General features: G+C 49.2%; 1 protein-coding gene across 1 annotated transcript in view; it reads right to left on the bottom strand.

The window, feature by feature from the left end:
- Positions 1-20,729, bottom strand: part of NUP93 (nucleoporin 93) — a 114,214-nt gene that overhangs the window by 9,351 nt on the left and 84,134 nt on the right. Inside the window, exons 8-17 of the mRNA XM_054389600.1 lie at positions 17,835-17,967; positions 14,999-15,156; positions 10,908-11,073; positions 8,656-8,749; positions 7,369-7,560; positions 6,780-6,906; positions 6,590-6,662; positions 4,834-4,878; positions 2,563-2,679; positions 1,587-1,705 (exon numbers count right to left, since the gene is read on the bottom strand). Of these exons, the coding sequence (XP_054245575.1) occupies positions 1,587-1,705; positions 2,563-2,679; positions 4,834-4,878; positions 6,590-6,662; positions 6,780-6,906; positions 7,369-7,560; positions 8,656-8,749; positions 10,908-11,073; positions 14,999-15,156; positions 17,835-17,967 (1,224 nt within the window). The remainder of the gene's footprint in view (positions 1-1,586; positions 1,706-2,562; positions 2,680-4,833; positions 4,879-6,589; positions 6,663-6,779; positions 6,907-7,368; positions 7,561-8,655; positions 8,750-10,907; positions 11,074-14,998; positions 15,157-17,834; positions 17,968-20,729) is intronic.

The raw sequence follows: 20,729 nt of genomic DNA, 5'->3' as shown, positions 1-20,729 counted from the left end.
TACAAGCAGTCAAGTGCATGGTGTTTGCTGCTGCAGAGGACACCAGCCAGCCTCTTGGGCTATTTTTGGGTGGCCTCCCCTGTTTCAAAAACATTCCAAGGACAGACAGGAACAAAGCTGCCTTGCCACAGTACTGTCTGCAGGATGGTAGAGAGAGAACAGCCCTGCCTGCCACTGAATTGGCCAGCAGATGAGCTCATCATAGCCTCTGTGGCTGTAAAGCAGCAGCGCTGCACAGGAATATTTGGTGCTCTCCTACAGATCAAAGCAAGCAGCAAAACAAAGCTCAAGCCACAGGTTTAATTCTCCTTAATGTCTGCTAGCAAATGAGTGTCTCACTGAGTCAATAAGACTGCAATGTTCCCTCAGCCTGCAGCCTGAGTAAAGGAGGGGAAGGCTGACTGAAGGAGGGACTGGCAAATGTCACTTGTCTAGAGAAGAAAGGCAAATCCTCTGCCTGAAATCAACACATCTCTGCCTTTCTCTCCCTAATTTGAAGCTTGAGGAGGGCAAACTGAAGCTTCAGGAGGGCAGATTTAGACTGGAGATGAGGAAGAAAATCTTTACAGTGAGGGTGGAAAGATACTAGAACAGGTTGCCAAGGGGGCTTGTGGATGCCCCCTCCCTTGGGATGATCAAGGCCAGGTTGGAGCAGCCTGGGCTAGCGGGAGGTGTTCCTGCCCATGACAGAGGGGGTTGGAGCTCCATGATCTTGAAAGATGCCTTCCAACCCAAATCATTCTATGAATCTATGAATTTTGAAGTGCCAGCAAGCATGCCTGGTTTATTTTCATTCTCTCCCCACTGACAGTCCCAGGTCAGCTCCAGGCTAACCACTGAGTCATAGAATCATATGGTCTGGGTTGGAAGGGACCTCTAAAGGTCATCCAGTCCAACCCCTACTGCAGTCAGCAGGGACATTCTCAACCAGATCAGGTTGCCCAGAGCCCTCTTGAGCCCCACTTTGAATATCTCCAGGGATGGAGCTTCAACCACCTCTCTGGGCAACCTGTTCCAGTGTTCCACCACCCTCATAGTAAAGAGCCTGCTCCTAACATCCAATCTACATCTGCTCTTCTCCAGTTTGAAGCCATTTCCCTTGTCCTATTACCACAGACCTTTGTAAACAGTCTTTCTGCAGCCTTCTAGTAGCCTCCTTCAGGTACTGGCAGGCTGCTATCAGGTCTCCCTGGAGCCTCCTCTTCTCCAGGTTGAACAACCCCCAGCTCCCTCAGCCTGTCCTCACAGCAGAGCTGCTCCAACCCCCTGAGCATTTTTGTGGCCCTCCTCTGCATGTTCCATCAGGTCCATGTCTTTCCTATACTGAAGGCTCCAGACCTGCACACAGCACTCCAGGTGAGGTCTCACCAGAGCAGAGCAAAGAGGCAGAATCACCTCTCTGGCTCTGCTGGCAATGCTGCTTTGGATGCAGCCCAGGATGTCATTTGTCTTCTGGGCTGCAAGCTCACACTGCTTGCTCATGTCCAGCTTCTTGCCTATCAGGTCCTATTCCACAGGGCTGCTTTCTGTCACCTCATCCCCCAGTCTGTATTGACAGAAGGATTGTTCTGGCCCCCTTATCTTACCTCTCAGCAATGGAATGAGCCATGTTCTTCAGCCGCTCCTTGTTGGACTGGGGAGTGCTGATCTGGGGAACAACAGGACTGAGGAGCTTGTTCATCAGCTCTAAAACCTTGTCAGGGTTCTGTGGGGATTCAAGTCACACACAAATGAAAAGAGCTTGATGGGACTCAGTGTTTGAAACTTGCTGAAAAAAGTGTCTTGCACTGGTGTGTGGAGCAAGCTCAGATATCTCAATCCCATAGAGTCAAGATCATATTAGCTATGAGCAACACAACCCCATCATAGTGGGGGTTGGAAGAGACCTTTGGAGATCACCCAGTCCAACCCCCCTGCTAAAGCAGGGCACCCACAGCAGCTTGTCCAGGATTACAATGGCCAGGAGGGGTTGGAATTTCTCCAGAGAAGGAGACTCCACAACCTCTCTGGGCAGCCTCAAGCACCCTCACACCAAAAGAGTTTCTCCTCATGTTGAGGTGGAACTTTGTGGATACCCCAAAGCAGTTCCTGCTGTTCTAATGCTGCTTGCTCATGTGAAGTTATTTCCCCCTACCTTTCCTCTCAAACAGTAGCTATGGTTGTATCCACCTTGATTTCAGAAGATAACAGAGAGTACTCACTGTAAAGCCCAACGGAGTTTAGACTTCAGTTAACCTCCTTTGAATCTGGAAGAGGACACTCCAGGCATATAACTTCAGCAGCCAGAATAAAATCATGCATGGGGCAAGCTCTTCAAATGATCACACTGACCAAAACCCAGGAAGCCTCAAAATCAGAATGGGTTGGAGTGCAATCCACCCAGGTCTGCTTACTGAAACCCCTCTCTGTGGCTCTGCTTTAAGAGCAGCAGACATAAACTGCTTGAAGAAGGGCAATTCAATCTCCAAGATTGAATTTCAGCTCCTAATTAGATGAAGAAGGTTTGGAAAACTACAGTGAACCAGGCACAGGTTTCAGGCAGCACACAGAAGAGATCTTTACCTTTGCAAGGTCGTAGAGTTTGGCAGCTTCTTCAAACAGCCCTTTGTTTTCTGCTGCTGAAGCCACTTTGTTAATGATGGGTTTTGTGTCACTTGTGAACTTGTCTATCACTCCAGGCTGAAGAGGTGAGACAAAAAAAAAAAAAAAAAAAAAAAAAAAAAAAAAAAAAAGAGAAAGGAAATCAGAATGGTCCAAAGTTCCTGAATATTCTGGTGAGGGAATGAATATTTTACATGTTGGATTAGGGTGAGAATGGCCTACTGTACATTTCCATGGGAACAACAAAAATAGAACAAGCTCTTGTGAGAGAGGCTTTCTCCAAGAGGGAGTCAGCACTGAGATTATCTGCAGCTCCTCATTCACTCCAAGTGACCCAGAGAGCAGGTCAAAACTGGAATGATGTTAATGGCTGAGGATGTTATGCTGAGGAGCAGAAAACACAAAACATGTAAGGTGCCAGGATGTCCAAGGATGATGGTTGGAATGAGAGGTGGCAAGGGAAATCTTACAGGGAGCAATGAAAGGGTGACAGGAAGTGTGAAAGAAACAATAAACACAAGGAGAGTAATAGAGAGGAAAAGAAAGCAGGGAAGGATTTTACTGCAACTGAGGATGCAAACATAGGACTATACAGAATCACAGAATGGTTTGGGGTGGAAGGGACCTTCAAAGGTCAGCCAGTCCAATCCCCCTCTGCAGTCAGCAGGGATATCCTTCACTAGATCAGGTTGCTCACAGACTTGTCAGGCCTGATCTTGGAATATCTCCAGGGATGGGGCCTCAACCACCTCCCTGGGCAACCTGTTCCAGTGTTCCAGCACCCTCATGGTGCACAACTTGATCCTAACACCCAATCTAAATCTCCTTTTCTCTAAACTCAAACCATTGTTCCTAATCCTATCACTGCAGACCTTTGGAAACAGTCCCTTGGCAGCCTTCTTGTAGCCCCCTTCAGGTACTGGAAGGCTGCTCTAAGATGTCCCTGGAACCTTCTCTTCTCCAGGCTGGACAATCTCAGCTCCCTCAGTCTGTCCTCAGAGGAGAGGTGCTCCCAGCCCCCTGATCATTTCCATGACCCTCCACCAGGTCCATGTCCTTCCTGTGCTGAGGACCCCACAGAGGTCTCACCAGAGCAGAGGAAAGTGGCACAATCACCTCTTTCCATCTGCTAGATCAGCTAGAAGAATTTATCCTAAGATTGCTGGTTTCACACCAAAGAAACCCAAGCATAGTTATACTCAAAAGGAATGGAGTAAGGTCAAAAAAACAGGACTCACCATTAACAGTATCATCTAAAAACTATCTTACAAAGAACTGCCATAGAAAAAACCCTGTTTGTAAGGACCTTGCTCTCCTGTGTGCAATCTCCCTGCTTTGAAACTGACAGAACAAAAACATCTAAGAGAAAATCCTGCCAGAAAGAAATTTTCTGTTTTCTCTTTCCTTTTTTTCCTTCCCCCCCTTTTTTTTTTTTGACAGTAGCAATGATTACAGCATGAGCTCCAACCTTAAAATAAAGATTCAGATGAATCTGGACTCAGATTTTCCCAGAAAGCTGCCAAAGTTTCTGTAGCAAACAGAAAAGCTTCCTTGGTTATCTAAAATTTTGACCATTGGAATGCAATCTCCTCTTTTCAGGAGCAGCCTTAAGGTTACCTTCACCTTCTGACCACATCAACCTACATCTTACTTTCAGATTACTGCTTTTCCAGCTGAAGTGAGATCCACCACAACTCAAGAGGGCTGATTTCTGACCTAATACTTACCCTCCTCTATATGGAGAGGGCAGATCAGTTGTACTTGAGGTCTGTCAGCCCCTTGCCCCCTTAGTTACAAAGCTTTTAGCAGGCTGCAATAAACTTCTGCTCTGAGGTGAAGGAGGATAATGTCATAGAGATAATTTTCACAGGCACCCCTCAGCAGAAAAATCTCACTCCCACTTCCAAGCAAGCTATTTTTACTGCTTGCTTTTTTCCTGCTGGGCCCTAAACTCCCATTCCCTGTTGAAGAGCTGAAATTCTGACCTCACTCAAGTTACCTGATGCCATTTGTTCCTTTATTTACACTGCTTGTCTACAAGGGTTGTTGTTTGCCCTGCAGTTCCTGACCTGTTTTCTGTAAGGGCATGCTGTAAAAAGGTCTCACACTTGGACAGCTTGGATGTATTCAAACCCAGTAAGGCTCTGGCTAGTGAAAAAAGGCAGAGAAGTAAGAAATCACACATGGTTTGTACTTGTGATGGAGAATATAAACAAGAAATTGTCAACTCACCTTCCTACTACCATCATTCTCCAGCTTTCCAAGGATCATATCAAACTACAGCCACACAGGTGTCAAGTGAGAAAAAAGAAACAAAAAGAGAGAGATGAAATGCACATATTTCACAGTGGATTTAAGAGGTACAAAGACGCAGTCATGGAGGAATGACAAACAGTGCTCCATGTCAGAATTATCTGTGTGTAGTAACAGGGGGAAAGGTGTGATTAAATATCATAGATTCAAGGAATGGTTTAGACTGGAAGGGACCTTGAAGGTCAGCTAGTTCCAACCCCTCTGCCATGGGCAGGGACACTTTCCACTACACCAGGTTGCTCAAAAGGCCTCAGTCAACCCGGCCTTGAACATCTCCAGGGAGGGGGCATCCATGACCTCCCTGGGCAACCTGTTTCAGTGTCTCCCCACCCTCATTGTCAACAGTTTCTTCCTAATCTCCAGTCTAAACCTGCCCTCCTCAAGCTTCAATCCATTGTCCCTCATCCTGTCACTACAAGCCCTTGTCCAGACTCCCTTCCCAGCTCTCCTGTAGCCCCCTTCAGGTAGTGGAAGGCTGCTCTAAGGACTCCCTGGAGCCTTCTCTTCTCCAGGCTGAACAGCCTGTGTCTATAGGGGAGTATCTCCAGCCCTCTGATCATCTTCGTGGCCCTCCTCTGGATCCTCTCTATGGAATGGTTTGGGTTGGAAAGGAGTTTTAAAGGCCATCTCCTCCAGCCCCCCTGCACTCAACAGGGACATTTGCAACTAGATGAGATGGGTAATATCTTAAACATATGGTCATTGTGAGATGTCCTATCACCTAGGTCTGCATCAGAATCATAGAATCATAGAATCAGTCAGGGTTGGAAGGGAACTCAAGGATCATCTAGTTCCAACGCCCCTGCCATGGGCAGGGACACCTCACTACATCAGGCTGGCCAGAGCCTCATCCAGCCTGGCCTTAAACACCTCCAGGGATGGGGCCTCAACCACCTCCCTGCACAACCCATTCCAGGCTCTCACCACTCTCGTGGTGAAGAACTTCTTCCTTATGCCCAGCCTGAATCTCCCCACTTCCAGCTTTGTTCCATTCCCCCCAGTCCTGTCACTCCCTGATACCCTAAAAAGTCCCTCCCCAGCTTTCTTGTAGCCCCCGTCAGATACTAGAAGACCACAAGAAGGTCACCTCAGAGCCTTCTGTTCTCTTGACTGAACAGCCCCAACACTTTCTCAGTCTGTCCTCACAGGAGAGCAGCTCCAACCCTCTGCTCATCCTGGTGGCCTTTCACTGGACACCTTCCAGCATGTCCATATCCCTCTTGTAACAGAGGCTCCAGAACTGGATGCAGTACTCCAGGTGGGGTCTCACCAGAGCTGAGCAGAGGAGGAGAATCATCTCCCTTGACCTGCTGGCCACACTTCTCTTGATGCAGCCCAGGCTCTGGTTGGCTTTCTGGGCTACAAGTGCACATTGACAGCTCCTGTTGAGCTTCTCATCCACCAGCACCCCCAAGTCCCTCTCCTCAGGGCTGCTCTCCAGCCAGTCCCTGCCCAGCCTGGATTTGTGCTTGGGGTTGCCTCGACCCAGCTGCAGGACCTTGCACTTGGTCTTGTTGAACCTCGTGAGGTTGGCTTGTGCCCATCTCTCCAGCCTGTCAAGGTCCCTCTGGAGGTAAGATCAGGGAGTAAGATGAAACAATACTGCTCTGAAAGAAAGATTTCAATGAAGAAATGAATGTCAGCTGAAGTAAGGAAGGCAGATGGCCAAAGGTACCTCTCTGCTTTCAATGACCAGCTCGCTGATGCAGCGCAGGAACATGTTCTCTCCTTGGCTGTCCTTGTCGTTCCTACAAAAGAAAGGGAAGGAGGAAAGCACCTCTGGTTCTAAGGACTTCCCCAGGTGAGAAGAATTAAGCAGAAACACCAAGGAAAAACTCTAGAGATATCCTATTATCAGCTCCTACCTGAGAAAGTAAAAATACTGCAGGGCTTCCCTCGGATCGGTTGATTCGAACTTCCGCGTGTAAAGCATCAAAAGCCGCACGAAATTCAGGCGCCTCAGGCCAGGTGGGTCTCCAGCTTCATGGCTTACTGCAACATCCCAGACAACACTGTCAGAGGGTCTGATGCTAGCAAACACAGCTCTGATCTTCACCTGAGATTAGTCAGAGCCATGATGCTCTAGTGCATCTAAAACAATGAACTAACATCCAGTCGCAAGGGGAGATTTAGATTGGATGTTAGGAACAAGTTCTGCATGGTGAGGGTGGTGGAACATTGGAATGGGCTGCCCAGGGAGGTGGAGATACTCAAGGTCAGGCTTGACAAAGCTTTCAGCAACCTGATCCAGTGGAGGATGCCCCTGATGACTGCAGGGGAGTTGGACTGGATGACCTTTAGAGGTCCCTTCCAACCCAAACCATCCTATAGCCTTTGAGATGGTTCCGATAAACGCTGCTTGTTTCTCGGTTATAAAGACCTGCTGTGTCTCAAAGGTACTCTGAAGGCTCAGAAAACATCCCTTTGTTGGAAAGTCCAACCTGCAGGACTCACACAGCTGTGCACTCTGCCCAGAAGACTTCAGGAGCAATTTTAACTCAAAGAGGACCAAGGCCACGTGAACGGCGTGACAACGCAGGCGCTCCGTCCGGAAGAGAAAAGCGATGGCAGCTTCAAACTGAGCTGTCAAGAACAAGACTTGGAAGTAGAGGAATGGCTGCTGGTTCACTGCAAAATGGGATTCACCTGGAAAAAACAAAACAAAACAAACTCCAAGATATAGAGAGAAGGTAAGTGAAAATGATTTTGCAATCAGTAAGAGCAGCTGCTTCCTGTCACAGCTCATTGCTAGGCCCAAGGGAATAGCCAATCCCACAGCTGTGGCTCATTTAGTCATCATAGAGCAGAGCATGGAGATGGATTCAAGAAAGGAAAGAGAATAAAGTTGCTCCAAAAAGTTCTTTTCAGGCAACAAACCATCACCTCATAAAACCACAGACTGCCAGGTTGGAAGACACCCCAAGGATCATCTGAGCCAAGCTTTCTAGGTGATGGTGGAGTTGAAATGAGCTGGCCCAGCACCCTGGCAAGCTGAGTCTGAAAACTGCTTCCCTTGGGAGATGATTCCAATGTCTGACTGTGCTCATGGGGAAACATTTTCTTCTGGAGTCCAATGGGAATCTCCCCAGCAGGAACTTGTCCCCATCACCCCTTGTCTTTTCCATGGGACTCCATGTCAAAAGGGAGTCTCTATCCTCCTGGTAACCACCCCTTATTTACTGGTCCATGGACCATGGACCTCTTGATCAGCACCTTAGAGACTTCCAGTATCTGAAGGGAACCTGCAGGAAAGCTGAAGAGGGATTCTTCATCAGGGTGTCTAGGGACAGGACAGAGGGGAATGGTTTTAACGTGAGGGACAGCAGGTTTAGAATGGATCTTAGGAAGAAGTTCTTCAGTATGAGGATGGTGAGACTCTGAAAGAAGTTGCCCAGCAAGGCTGTGGATGCCCCAACCCTGGAGGTGTTCAAGGCCAGATTGGATGAGGCCTTGAACAGCTGAGTCTAGTTGAGAGGCATCCCTGCCTATTGCTGGGAGGTTGGAGTAGATGACCTCTAAGGTCACTTCCAACCAAAACCATTCTATGATCATGGCTGAATGTTCCCTCTCTGGACTGCTGGGAACACAGGTAGACTTCTTACTGAAGTCTACCATTACACCATAAACACCCTGAAGGTGCCAGTCACTAGTGGAGACTGGGGAGTCTGGGGTCTGTGCAGCAACAGTTGGAAAACACTCAAAGCAGAAAAGTAGAGGCCACATCTTGCTGTGGTTTCTTACCATAGTCTTCTAGCAGCTGCTTCTGGAACTGGGACAATGTTAGTTGGTCTTGGGGAGAACTTGCACTGCTGTCATCAAAACACACTTGGTTCAGCTGAAAAACACACCCAGAAGCAGCAGCACAGGCATTTCAACTTCACCTTGCACAAGGGATGCACTCAGAAGATATCTGTTCTATCTGGAGTCTCCCCTAAGATTAGACCAACTGACTAGAAACTACCTCTAGGCAGAACATCAGGTCCACCACTGCTGGGAAGCAAAGATCTCTGCTGTAGCAAGAGCAGAAATCCATCTAGGTATACCCCAGGGGTCCTTGTGTATCTGTCCACACCTTCCAGCTGTGACACTGGGAGTCTGAATAGTCACTAATCAATAATGTCTTTACAAACACATCACTCTACTCCCTCTTGCTGATAAAAGGGAGAGAAATGAGTCCTGATCAATGTCAGCCACAAGAACTTTGGAATATAGAGACACTGAGAGCATCTTCTGCCAGCTGCCACAAACATGCCAGAAGGAAAATTCAAAGGATCCTCTCTGCAGCAAAACCAGCTGACAAAAATCAGTGTCAGATGAAAAATGTGACACTTTCAAAGACAAGTGTTCCCAAATGAGACTCTGCTTTCCATCTCTTCCCTCTCTGCAAGGAAGGTCAAGCCACACACACTGATGCAAAACACCCAACCTAGAAGCAGGGAGGGTAGCAGAGCAGTGCAGAAATTTAACCCGATTTAGATCTGTGCTGAAAAAAAAAACTAAAAACCCAAACCCCTGAGAACCCCCCAAATCCCACTCACAGAATCACAGACTCAACCAGGTTGGAAAAGACCTAATACCTAACACCTCCTGACAACTAAACCATGGCTCCAAGTGCCACATCCAAGCTTTTTTTGAACACCTCCAGGGATGGTGACTCTACCACCTCCCTGGGCAGCACATCCCATGGCCAATTACTCTTTCTGGGAAGAACTTTCTCCTCACCTCCAGCCTAAACTTCCCCTGGCACAGCTTGAGACTGTGTCCTCTTGTTCTATTGCTGGTTGCCTGGGAGAAGAGACCAACCGCCACCTGGCTACAACCTCCCCTCAGGTAGTTGTAGAGAGCAATGAGGTCTGCCCTGAGCCTCCTCTTCTCCAGGCTAAACACCCCCAGCTCCCTCAGCCTCTCCTCACAGGGCTGTGCTCCAGACCTCTCCCCAGCCTCACTGCCCTTCTCTGAACACATTCAAGTATCTCAATGTCCTTCTTAAATTGAGGAGCCCAGAACTGGACACAGTACTCAAGGTGTGGTCTAACCAGTGCTGAGCACAGGGCAGAATGACTTCCCTGCTCCTGCTGGTCACACTCTTTCTGATGCAGGCCAGGATGCCATTGGCCTTCTTGGCCACCTGGGCACACTGCTGGCTCATGTTCAGCTGCTGTCAATCAGTACCCCCAGATCCCTCTCTGCCTGGCTGCTCTCCAGCCACTCTGACCCCAGCCTGTAGAGCTGCATGGGGTTGTTGTGGCTGAAGTGCAGAACCCAGCACTTGGGCTTGTTGAATGCCATCATGTTGGACTCTGCCCATCTGTCCATCCTGTTGAGGTCCCTCTGCAGAGCCCTCCTTCCTTGAGTACTGTGTCCAGTTCTGGGCTCCTCAGTTCAAGAGAGATGTTGAGGTACTGGAACGTGTCCAGAGAAGGGCAACAAAGCTGGTGAGGGGCCTGGAACACAAACCCTATGAGGAGAGGCTGAGGGAGCTGGGGGTGTTTAGCCTGGAGAAGAGGAGGCTCAGGGGTGACCTCATTGCTGTCTACAACTACCTGAGGGGAGGTTGTAGCCAGGTGGGGGTTGGTCTCTTCTCCCAGGCAACCAGCAGCAGAACAAGAGGACACAGTCTCAACTTGTGCCAGGGGAGGTCTAGGCTGGATGTGAGGAGGAAGTTCTTCACAGAGAGGGTGATTGCCCATTGGAATGGGCTGCCCAGGGAGGTGGTGGAGTCACCATCCCTGGAGACGTTCAAGAGGAGACTGGATGAGGCACTTAGTGCCATGGTCTAGTTGATTGCTTAGGGCTGGGTGATTGGTTGGACTGGATGATCTTGGAGGTCTCTTCCAACCTGGTTGATTCCATGATTCCATGATTCCCTCCAACAGATCAACTCCTGCTCCCAACTTGGTGTCGTCTGCAAACTTCCTAATAGTGGACTCTATCTCCTCATCCAGATCATCAACAAAGATGATCCACCACGAAGCCCAAGCACCCAGACCTACTTTGATCCACAGGTAATCCTCTGTTTTATCAGCCACCTCGCTCTGGTTGTCCGTGACGTCGCAGCGGCCGATGATGCAGTAGACAGCCCGCTTGTAGGGGTCGGTGTTGTTCCGCAGAGCTCGCCTGTAGTGCAGCCGCAGCTTGTTCTCAGTGCCAGGGGACAGCCTGAGCAGGGAAAACAAGACTGCAGATCAGCAATCAGAATAGTGAGGCTGGAAAGGAATCATGGAATTGTCAGGGCTGGAAGGGACCTCCAGTTGCAAACCCCCTGCCATGGCCAGGGACACCTCACACCACAGCAGGTTGCTCAGAGCCACCTCCAGCCTGGCTGCAAAAACCTCCAAGCATGAGGCTTCCACCACCTCCCTGGGCAAGCTGTGCCAGTCTCTCACCATCCTTATGGGGAAGAATTTCTTCCTAACATCTAATCTAACTCTCCCCTCCTCTAGCTTGGATCCATTCCCCTAGTCCTATCACTCCCTGACACCCTCCAAAGTCCCTCCCCAGCTTTCTTGTAGCCCCCTTCAGATACTGGAAGGCCACAAGAAGGTCTCCTGGGAGCCTTCTCTTCTCCAAACTGAACAACCCCAACTCTCTCAGTCTGTCTTCACAGGAGAGGAGCTCTAGCCCTCTGATCATCCTCATGGCCCTTTTCTGGACACATTCCAGCACCTCCAGATCTTTCTTGTAATAGGGGCTCCAGAGCTGGATGTAGCACTCCAGGTGGGGTCTCACCAGAGTGTAGCAGAGGGACCTCCAAGATCATCAAGTCCAGCCTACGAACTGAACACCACAACATCAGCTAAACCATGCCACCAAGTGCCACATCCAAGCTTTTCTTAAAGAAGAAATTCTGCACAGTAAGACACTGGGAACAGGTTTGCCCAGGGAAGATATGGATGCCCTGCCAACCCAACCTCCCTGGAGGTGTTCAAGGCCAGATTGGATGAGGCCTTCAGCAACCTGGACTAGTGAGAGGTGTCCCCTGGAACTAGATGATCTTCAAGGTCTCTTCTAACTCAACCCAGTCTATGAATCTATTAAAAAATAAACCCATCTTTTCCTGGATGAGGAAAACAGAGAGGTTGTGCAGTCTCCGTCTCTGGAAGCTTTCAAGCCCTGTCTGGATGAGTTCCTGTGTGACCTGTGCTGGATTCTACGGTCCTACTCTGGCAGGGGGGTTGGACTCAAAGGTCTCCACAGGTCCCTTTCAACCCCTAACATCCTGTGATCTTATATTGACAGCAGAGAGATATCTCCTTCCCTGAAAAGTTTGTGAGGCACTAAAACAGGCTGCCCAAGGCAGTGTGGAGTCTCCATCTTTGGAGGGATTGAAAAGCTATGTAGATGTGGTGCATGAGAGACATGAGGAAAGCTGGAGAGGGACTTTTTTATAAGGACACATGGTGATAAGACAAGGAGCAATGGTTTTAAACTAGAGCAGGATAGATTTAAGATGGACATTAGGAAGAAGTTCTTCACTCTGAGGGTGGTGAAACACTGGAATGGCTGCCCAGAGAAGTTGTGGATGCCCCCTCCCTGGAGGTGTTTAACACCAGGCTGGATGAGGCTTCAAGCAACCTGATCTAACAGGAGGTGTCCCAGCCCACGGCAGGGCTGTTGAAGCTAAATGATCTTTAAGGTCCCTTCCACCTCAAGCCAATTGTGGTGAGCTAGCAGTGTTGGGTTGTCAGTTTGGACTCAATGGTCTTCAAAGCTCTCTTCCATCCAAAACCATTCCATGATCCTATCCATAAGCACTGGCCAATATTGCTTATGCTTTACATCTGCAGGTAACAATTTGGCACACACAGATTTCAACATCTCATTAAAGTTCTGGAGGACCATCCTCAAATACCCACTGCAGGGAAAAAAAAACCCCCAACATATCATCCATCAGATGACACAACCTCTCTAGGAGTGCATGAATATTGAGGTGGATGAGCTTTTCTTGTCTTGATTCTGCCACTTCATCATTCCAGATACAGGGAGCTCACAGAGGCTTTGGAGCTCTGAGTTAGACACTAACAAATGAGCAGGTAGTTGTAGCATGAAGTCTTTTAGGAGAGACACTTTCATCTTTACCACTAGGGCCATGAAGCTGGGGAGGGGTTTGGAGAGCAGGTCTTATGAGGAGAGGGTCACAGAACTGTCAGGGTTGGAAGGGACCTCAAGGATCAGCTAGGTCCAAACCCCCTGCCATAGGCAGGGACACCCTCCACTTGGATCAGACTGCCCAGAGCCACATCCAGCCTGGCCTTAAAAATCTCCAGGGATGGGGCTTCTACCTGGGCCCTCTGGTTTCCCCCAGTTTCAGCCAGTAGCCATGGTGCCATCCCCCTGAGGGGAGCAAAGCTACTGAATCATAGAATTGTTTAGGCTGGAAAAAACCTTTAAGATAATTGAGACCAACCATTAACCCAGCACTGCCAGGTCACCACTCAAACATGGCCCTCAGCACCACATCTACACAGCTTTGAAACTGCTCCAGGGGAGATGATTCAACCACTTTCCTGGGCAGCCTGTTCCAGGCCTTGAAAACCCTTTCAGGGAAGAAATTGTTCCTCATGTCCAACCTAAACATTCCCTGGGGCAACTTGAGATCATTTCCTCTTGTGTCACTTGTTCCTTGGGAGAAGAGACCAACCCCCACCTGGCTCCAACCTCCTTTCAGGGAGCTGCAGAGAGCAATGAGGTCTCCTCTCAGCCTCTTTGTTTCCAGGCTGAACACCCCCAGTTCCCTCAGCTGCTCCTCCCCAGCCCTGTTCTCCAGACCCTTCCCCAGCTTTGCTGCCTTTCTCTGGACCTGCTCCAGCTCCTCAATGCCCTTCTTGGAGTGAGGAGCCTACAACAGAACCCAGTATTTGAGGTGTGGCCTCACCAGTACATGAGGGCAATCCCTGTTCTACTCCTGCTGGCCACACTATTGCTGATCCAAGCCAGGATGCTGTTTGCCTTCTTGGCCACCTGGGCACACTGGTGGCTCACAATTCAAGAGGTGACCGCGTGCTTGTTTGAAATTCATTGCAAGTAGAAAGATAAACCCAAAACACCACAGCAGAGTTTGCAAGCACATCATCAGTTCTTTAGCCTGTGGCTTCTGTCAAGTGGTGGACAGCAAAGACTGGAAGAGGAGAACAAGCAGTGGGAAGATGTGAGAGTGAACACAAGACTCTAAAGGCTTCTAGCGAACACTGCCTGCTTTCACTGCCTGGCATTCTTATGGAGAGGGGTGTCCCCCCCCAAAGGAAATTCAACTAAAATCAGTGACAAGGGAAATAAAGGGACAGAGGATTCAGGACAGTGGACCAAATCTGATCTATTGGATGTGGGATCTTATGGCTATAGAGGGCAAATCCTAGGGTGAAAAAACAAAGCTACACCACTGCATTTTTTTTTTTTGGGAATGTAAATGTTTGCATATTTTCAAACTAGAGCTATTTCAAATAGGAGCCTGGAGAATCTCTGTGAGAAGGAAAGCCTGAGAGCCCTGGGGCTGTTGAGCCTGGAGAAGAGCAGCCCCAGAGGGGGTCTGAGCAATGCTCAGCAAGAGCTAAAGGAGCTGTGGGGGGCAAGAGGCTGGGGCCAGACTGTTGTCAGTGGTGCCCAGGGACAGGACAAGGGGCAGTGAGCACAAACTGGAACCCAGGAGGTTCCATCCACCATGAGGAGAAACTTGTTTGGTGTGAGGGTGCTGGAGGCCTGGAGCAGGCTGCCCAGAGAGGTTGTGGAGTCTCCTTCTCTGGAGACTTTCCAAACCCCCTTGGGCCATTGTGATCCAGGGCAAGCAGCTGTGGGTGCCCTGCTTTAGCAGAGGGGTTGGACTGGATGATCTGCTGAGGTCCCTTCCAAACCCTCACCATGCTGGCATTCTGTGAACTCTTCCTTTACAGAGATTTCTAGACTTCAAAGCCACAAAGTGCAACATGCAAACCTCTTCCACGTAATTTTGGTAGGTGATTATAAACACAAGGCAGCCATCACCACCAGAAGAGATCTGATCTTCTTTTATTTCTACCAAGCCACTGATTATTTCACTAGTCCAGCGCAATTCCCACCCCCTCAAAGATCCTCCCTACCTCCCAGTTACCTTTTATCTTTACTGTGCATGTACTCCTGGAACCAGGTTTTGAACTCTCCCAGCTGGTGCTGGGCCCGTTTCACCACATGCATGGCTGCAGTCAAATCCCCACAGCGCATGCAGTAGTAAATCAGTGCCCAAACAGGATGGCCTTCCACCTCCCCATCCTGAAAAAGAGACAAGCAATCACATCTTGGGTTGATAAGCATTTTCTTTACCATTTACCTCATTCATTATTTTTGCCTTTATGCTCACATACTGATTTAAGTGAAAACCTTCCCTTTGTGTTACAGAAGCAAAGGTGTTGAGGTTTTGGCCCTCCACACCCTAGCAGCAAAAGTTGAGTCTCTTCTGCTTGCCCACATTTCAGCTCTGAGGGAGGTTTTGGCCCTCCACACCCTAGCAGCAAAAGCTGAGTCTCTTCTGCTTGCCCACATTTCAGCTCTGAGGGAGGTTTTGGCCCTCCACACCCTAGCAGCAAAAGTTGAGTCTCTTCTGCTTGCCCACATTTCAGCTCTGAGGGAGGTTTTGGCCCTCCACACCCTAACAGCAAAAGTTGAGTCTCTTCTGCTTGCCTACATTTCAGCTCTGAATGAGATTCTGACCATCCTAAAATTCCCCATCCATGAGTTTGGTTGAGAGCACTCAGGTATTAAAAACATTTGTACTGAAACAGAAACCCAGGAGTCTAATCATGGATCTCAGCATGTGAGAACAGGACTCTGCTACATGGTCCCCCAGTCTTATAATCTATTATTACTTCATGTAATTTTTCACCCCTACCTGCCTGCTAGCTGTGATTGTGTAGGTGCACAGCTATGCTCTATTACATGCAGAGGAGCAGGATTTTATTCAGATTCTTTAATCGAAGGCTACAAATCAGATTAATCCATTACAGGCTTAGTCATCAGCAACTTGTGTCCATGTCTTAAAGACAGAGAGATTAAGTTACTGCTTTTTGGAAACACCAGAAGGTATTTTAATGCTTGCTTGATCTCTGAAAAGATCACCAGAAGAGACCATGATTTTTAGAGTTCAGAACTCAAAACTGCTGAGCACCACTGTGCTTCAGGCTCACAGGATGTTAGGGGTTGGAAAGGACCTCAGGAGACCTTCAAGTCCAACCCCCCTGCCAGAGCAGGACCAGAGAATCCAGCACAGGTCACACAGGAACACATCCAGACAGGGCTGGAAAGTCTCCAGAAAAGGAGACTCCACAACCAGTCTGGACAGCCTGTTCCAGTGCTCTGGGACCCTTACAGTCAAGAAGTTCTTCCTCATGTTGAGGTGGAACCTCCTGTGCTGTAGTTTCCATCCATTGTCCCTTGTCCTGTCCCAGGGCACAAGTGAGCAGAGGCTGTTCCTGTCCCTTCCTTCCTGACCCCCAGCCCTCAGGTATTTACAGACATTGGTCAGATCTCCTCTAAGTCTTCTCCTCTCCAGACTAACCAGTCCCAGGGCTCTCAGCCTCTCCTCACAGGGCAGTGTTCCACTCCCTTTATCATCCTTGTAGCCCTCTGTTGGACTCTCTCCAGCAGATCCCTGTCCCTCTTGAACTGGGGAGCCCAGACCTGGATGCAATATTCCAGGTGAGATCTCATCAGGGCAGAGCAGAGAAGGAGGAGAACCTCCCTGGATCTGCTGGACACACTCCTCTTGATGCCCCCCAGGATCCCATTGGCCTTCTTGGCCACAAGTGCACATTGCTGTCCCATGGAGAACTTGTTGCCCACCAGGACTCCCAGGTCCTTCCCCATGGGGCTGCTCTCCAGCAGATCACCTCCCAACCTGGACTGGTGCAGTTTAATTTTCCTTCCCAGGTGCAGGACTCTCCACTTATCCTTACAGATGATGAGTTACAGCTTTTAAAAGAGAAGATGCAGGACTAACTCTGAACTCAAAGTGATTTTATCTCCTATCTTCCTAAGGAAAAATTCTAGAGAAGAAGTAAAAGCCTGCTACCCTAAAAGCAATTCAAACAACAGAAAAAACTCACTGGAGGCTGCACTACTTTCCTGGCTGTGCTGGAGGCATCAAATTTGGGTTATTATTTTAGTTCAGTGGCTGAATCACAGAATCATTCAGGTTGGAAAAAACTCTCAGGATCACCAAGTCCAACCCAGAACCCTACTCTAAAAGGGTCACCCCTAAACCATATCCCCAAGCATCACATCCAAAACAGGGTTGGTGACTCTACCACCTCCCTGGGCAGCTCATTCCAATGCCTGACCTCTCTTGCTGGGAAAAAAATGTTCCCTAATGTCCAGTCTAAACCTACCCAGTGTCAGCTTGAGGCCACTGCCTCTTGTTCTGTCACTAATGACCTGGGAGAAGAGACCAGCACCAACCTCTCCACAACCTCACTTCAGGTAGTTGTAGAGAGTGAGGAGGTCTCCCCTCAGCCTCCTCTGTTTCACACTCCCCATCCCCAGCTACTTCAGTTGCTCGTCATCAGATTTCTTCTCCAGGCCCTTCCCAGCTTCCTTGCCCTCCTCTGCCCTGGCTCCAGCACCTCCACATCTCTCTTGGGTTGAGCTGCCCAAAACTGGACACAGCACTCCAGGTGTGGCCTCCCCAGAGCTGAGTCCCAGGGGACAATCCCCTCCCTGCTCCTGCTGGGCACAGCATTGCTGATCCCAGCCAGGAGGCCTTTGGCTCTCTGTGCCACCTGGGCACACTGCTTGGCCATATTCAGCTATTTGCCCATTAGAATCCCCAAGTCCCTTTCTGCCAGGCAGCTTTCCAGCCACACTGCCCCAAGGCTGTAGCATTGCTTGGGGTTGTTGTGACCCAGGTGCAGGCCCTGGCTCTTGGCCTTGTTGAGGCTCCTAAGCGATGGACATACCTGGAGACCAGGGACAGGTGCAGGGAGTTTGATGTTGAGGAAGCTGCGGACTAGTTGGTAGGTGCCAGGGATTCCACCCAGCTGAGCCTGGTGCAAGTTGCCAAAAACTGTCACAAAGGTGTAATTTTTGTAACTGGGGAAAAAAAAAAAACAAAACAAAACAACAATGAGAAGCAAAGCAAAACTTGTGCAGCTTGAAACAGACTGGCTGCAGAGACATCCAGGGCCTCTCAGCTCCAACTCAGTTAAGCCACTTAAAGCAAATGGCCTTGAGGTGCACTCACAGCAAAATGAGGCCAAAACATTCTGTCAAATCAGGAAGATTTTGGTGTTCAGCAGCCTCAAGAGACATCATGTTTGGAGTGTGTGGTAGACTGCTCCAGGTTCAGCGCTTTGTTATGAGGTTCCTCTCATTAGGTTCTCCTAAGCCAAACTCCTTTAGGTAACTGGAAAAGAGCCTTTTCATCCTAGTGCTTGGGCTCTGAATCCTGTCACTAAAGACCAGTTAAACCCCCACAGGTCTGCTTGTCTCTCCTTTCAGCCCTGTGGAAAAATACAAGCCTAAGGACCATGGACTTAACCAGAAGGAATCCTATAATGGCTTAGATTGGAAGGGACCCTCAGAGATCATCAACTCCAACCTCCCTGCCATGGGCAGGGACACTTCCCAGCAAGACTCAGCTGCTCAAGGCCTCATCCAGCCTGGCCTTGAACACTCCCAAGGAGGAGGCAGCCACAAGCTCCCTGGGCAGCCTGTTCCAGAGTCTCACCTCCCTTGTACTGAAGAACTTCTTCCTCAGCTCCAGTCTGACCCTGCTCTCCCTCAGCTTCAAACCATTCCCCCTGGGTCTGTCTCTAGACACCCTCAGGAAAAGTCCCTCTGCAGCCTTCCTGGAGGATCCCTTCAGGTATTGGAAGGCAGCTCTAAGGTCCCCCTGGACTCTTTTCTCCAGGCTGAACAACTCCAGGACCCTCAGTCTATCCAGGGCTCTAGCCTGGATCCCTTCAGGTATTGGAAGGCAGCCTTAAGGTCCCTTCAGATATTGGAAGGCAGCCCTAAGGTCCCCCTGGACTCTTCTCTTCCCCAGGCTCAGCCTATCCAGGGCTCTAGCCCTTGGATCATCACAGAGAAAAAGGAAATTTAGAGAGGAAAAAGAAAAGGCAGCTTTGAGAACACCTAAAATAACTCATCAAAGGCTTTACTCAAGGCAGATCAATTTAACCAACAGTCATGTTTAGAGAAGTCTCCAGGGACAGAGCCTTAATCACATCCCTGAGCAACCTGTTCCAGTATTTCATCACCCTCATTATAAAGAAATTCCTCCTGATGTCCAACCTAAATCTACCCTGCTCCAGTTTCAAACCACTGCTCCTCATTACATCTCCTCCTCATACAGGAGAGGGGCTGGTGAGACCTGGAAACATCTCAGTATCAGCCAATTTCTGCTAGGAATGAAAAGCTACAAAGCAAGGCAAAAAGGAAAAAAACCCCTCAAGACTTAAAGGCCTCATTTCCACAACTGGGAGGGCTGGGGTTGGGACTCTGTGTAACCAGTTCCTCTTTTCAGCAGGCAGCTAATGGTACTGTGATAATTCAGCAAGTTAGGTATTTGGCAAATTGAACCATGGAATTGTTTGGGTTGGAAAAGCCCTCTAAGGTCATCCAGTCCAACCAGCAACCCAACACCACCATGGACATCAAACCATGGCCACACTTCTCTCGAACACCTCCAGGCATGGGGACTCCACCACCTCCCTGGGCAGCCTGTTCCAATCCCTGACCACTCTTGCAGCAATGAAATTTTTCTTGATATCCAACCTCAGCCTGCCCTGGCACAATTTTAGGCCATTCCCTCTTGTTCTATCAACTGACACTAAGGAGAAGAGACCAACCCCTGCCTCACTGCAACCTCCTTTCAGATAAGAGTCCCTGTCTCATCACACCGTGCTAAGACTGGACAGAGAGGATCCTTCCCATGTGTCAGATCATCCATGCACAGGCAGGCACATTGTCACCACCCCTGGGGGACAATGGGTGCTGGTGAGGGGTGGCACCCAACCATCAGGGCCCAAGAGGCTGGGCTAGAAGATGATCTGTAGCATGACAAATGCCCAGGCACTACACTGCAGCTGCTGTTTGCTTTCTACTGCTGAAGCAGGCTGCTGGCACTACAGCTGCAGCTGCCAGGCAAGAGGCATGGCAAGGGCCACATGTGCAGGGAAAAGGTAATAGAGCCAGGGAGAGATTCAGCTTTGGGCTGCTCCAGGGCTTGCCATTTTCCAACTGTTTCCCTGGACAACGAGTTTTCATTCCCCTGATAATCCCTGATAGGGTGTGTCAGTGTGAGCTGACATTCCCACCACCACCACCATAGGGTCTGAAAAATCATTGCTAGATGTCTCAGCTTCAGCACCTTCACTTTTCACAAAACTGAAGTGTAGAAATGGCACAATCAGAACCTGACTCACTGCACCAGGTTGGTCCCCAGTGCTGTCCTCATATCCTCCAGCACTAGCTCCTGACAGCAATCAGCAGGCAGAAAGGGAGTCTGGAAAAAGGGCCATTCTCTTTTGGCAAACAGGTCTCTTTCCACAAGTGAAAGATCCTCACATAAATATTCTAGATCTGTCTGAGTGATAAGGGCAGCACAGGAAGAAAGAATAAAAGGTCTTTGTATCTTCTAAACAACCTCTCTATGGATCCCAGGTCTTTTCAACTAGGAGAGTTTTGAACTAAAAGAGCTTTTTCCTCAAGTGGCTGCTCTAAGCCCTGCAGAACTAACACATCTGAAGGAGTAAGAGGTAGCTGACTTGGTAATATGCTTGTATGCATTGCAAAGTCATCCTGGCTTATTTTCAGGGAACTCTGGTGAATAAAACTGTGCTTCCCAAAGC

This window comes from Indicator indicator, chromosome 19 (genome assembly GCF_027791375.1).
Source record: "Indicator indicator isolate 239-I01 chromosome 19, UM_Iind_1.1, whole genome shotgun sequence".
Lineage (NCBI taxonomy): Eukaryota > Metazoa > Chordata > Aves > Piciformes > Indicatoridae > Indicator > Indicator indicator.
This window is presented reverse-complemented; position numbering and strand designations above follow the sequence as displayed.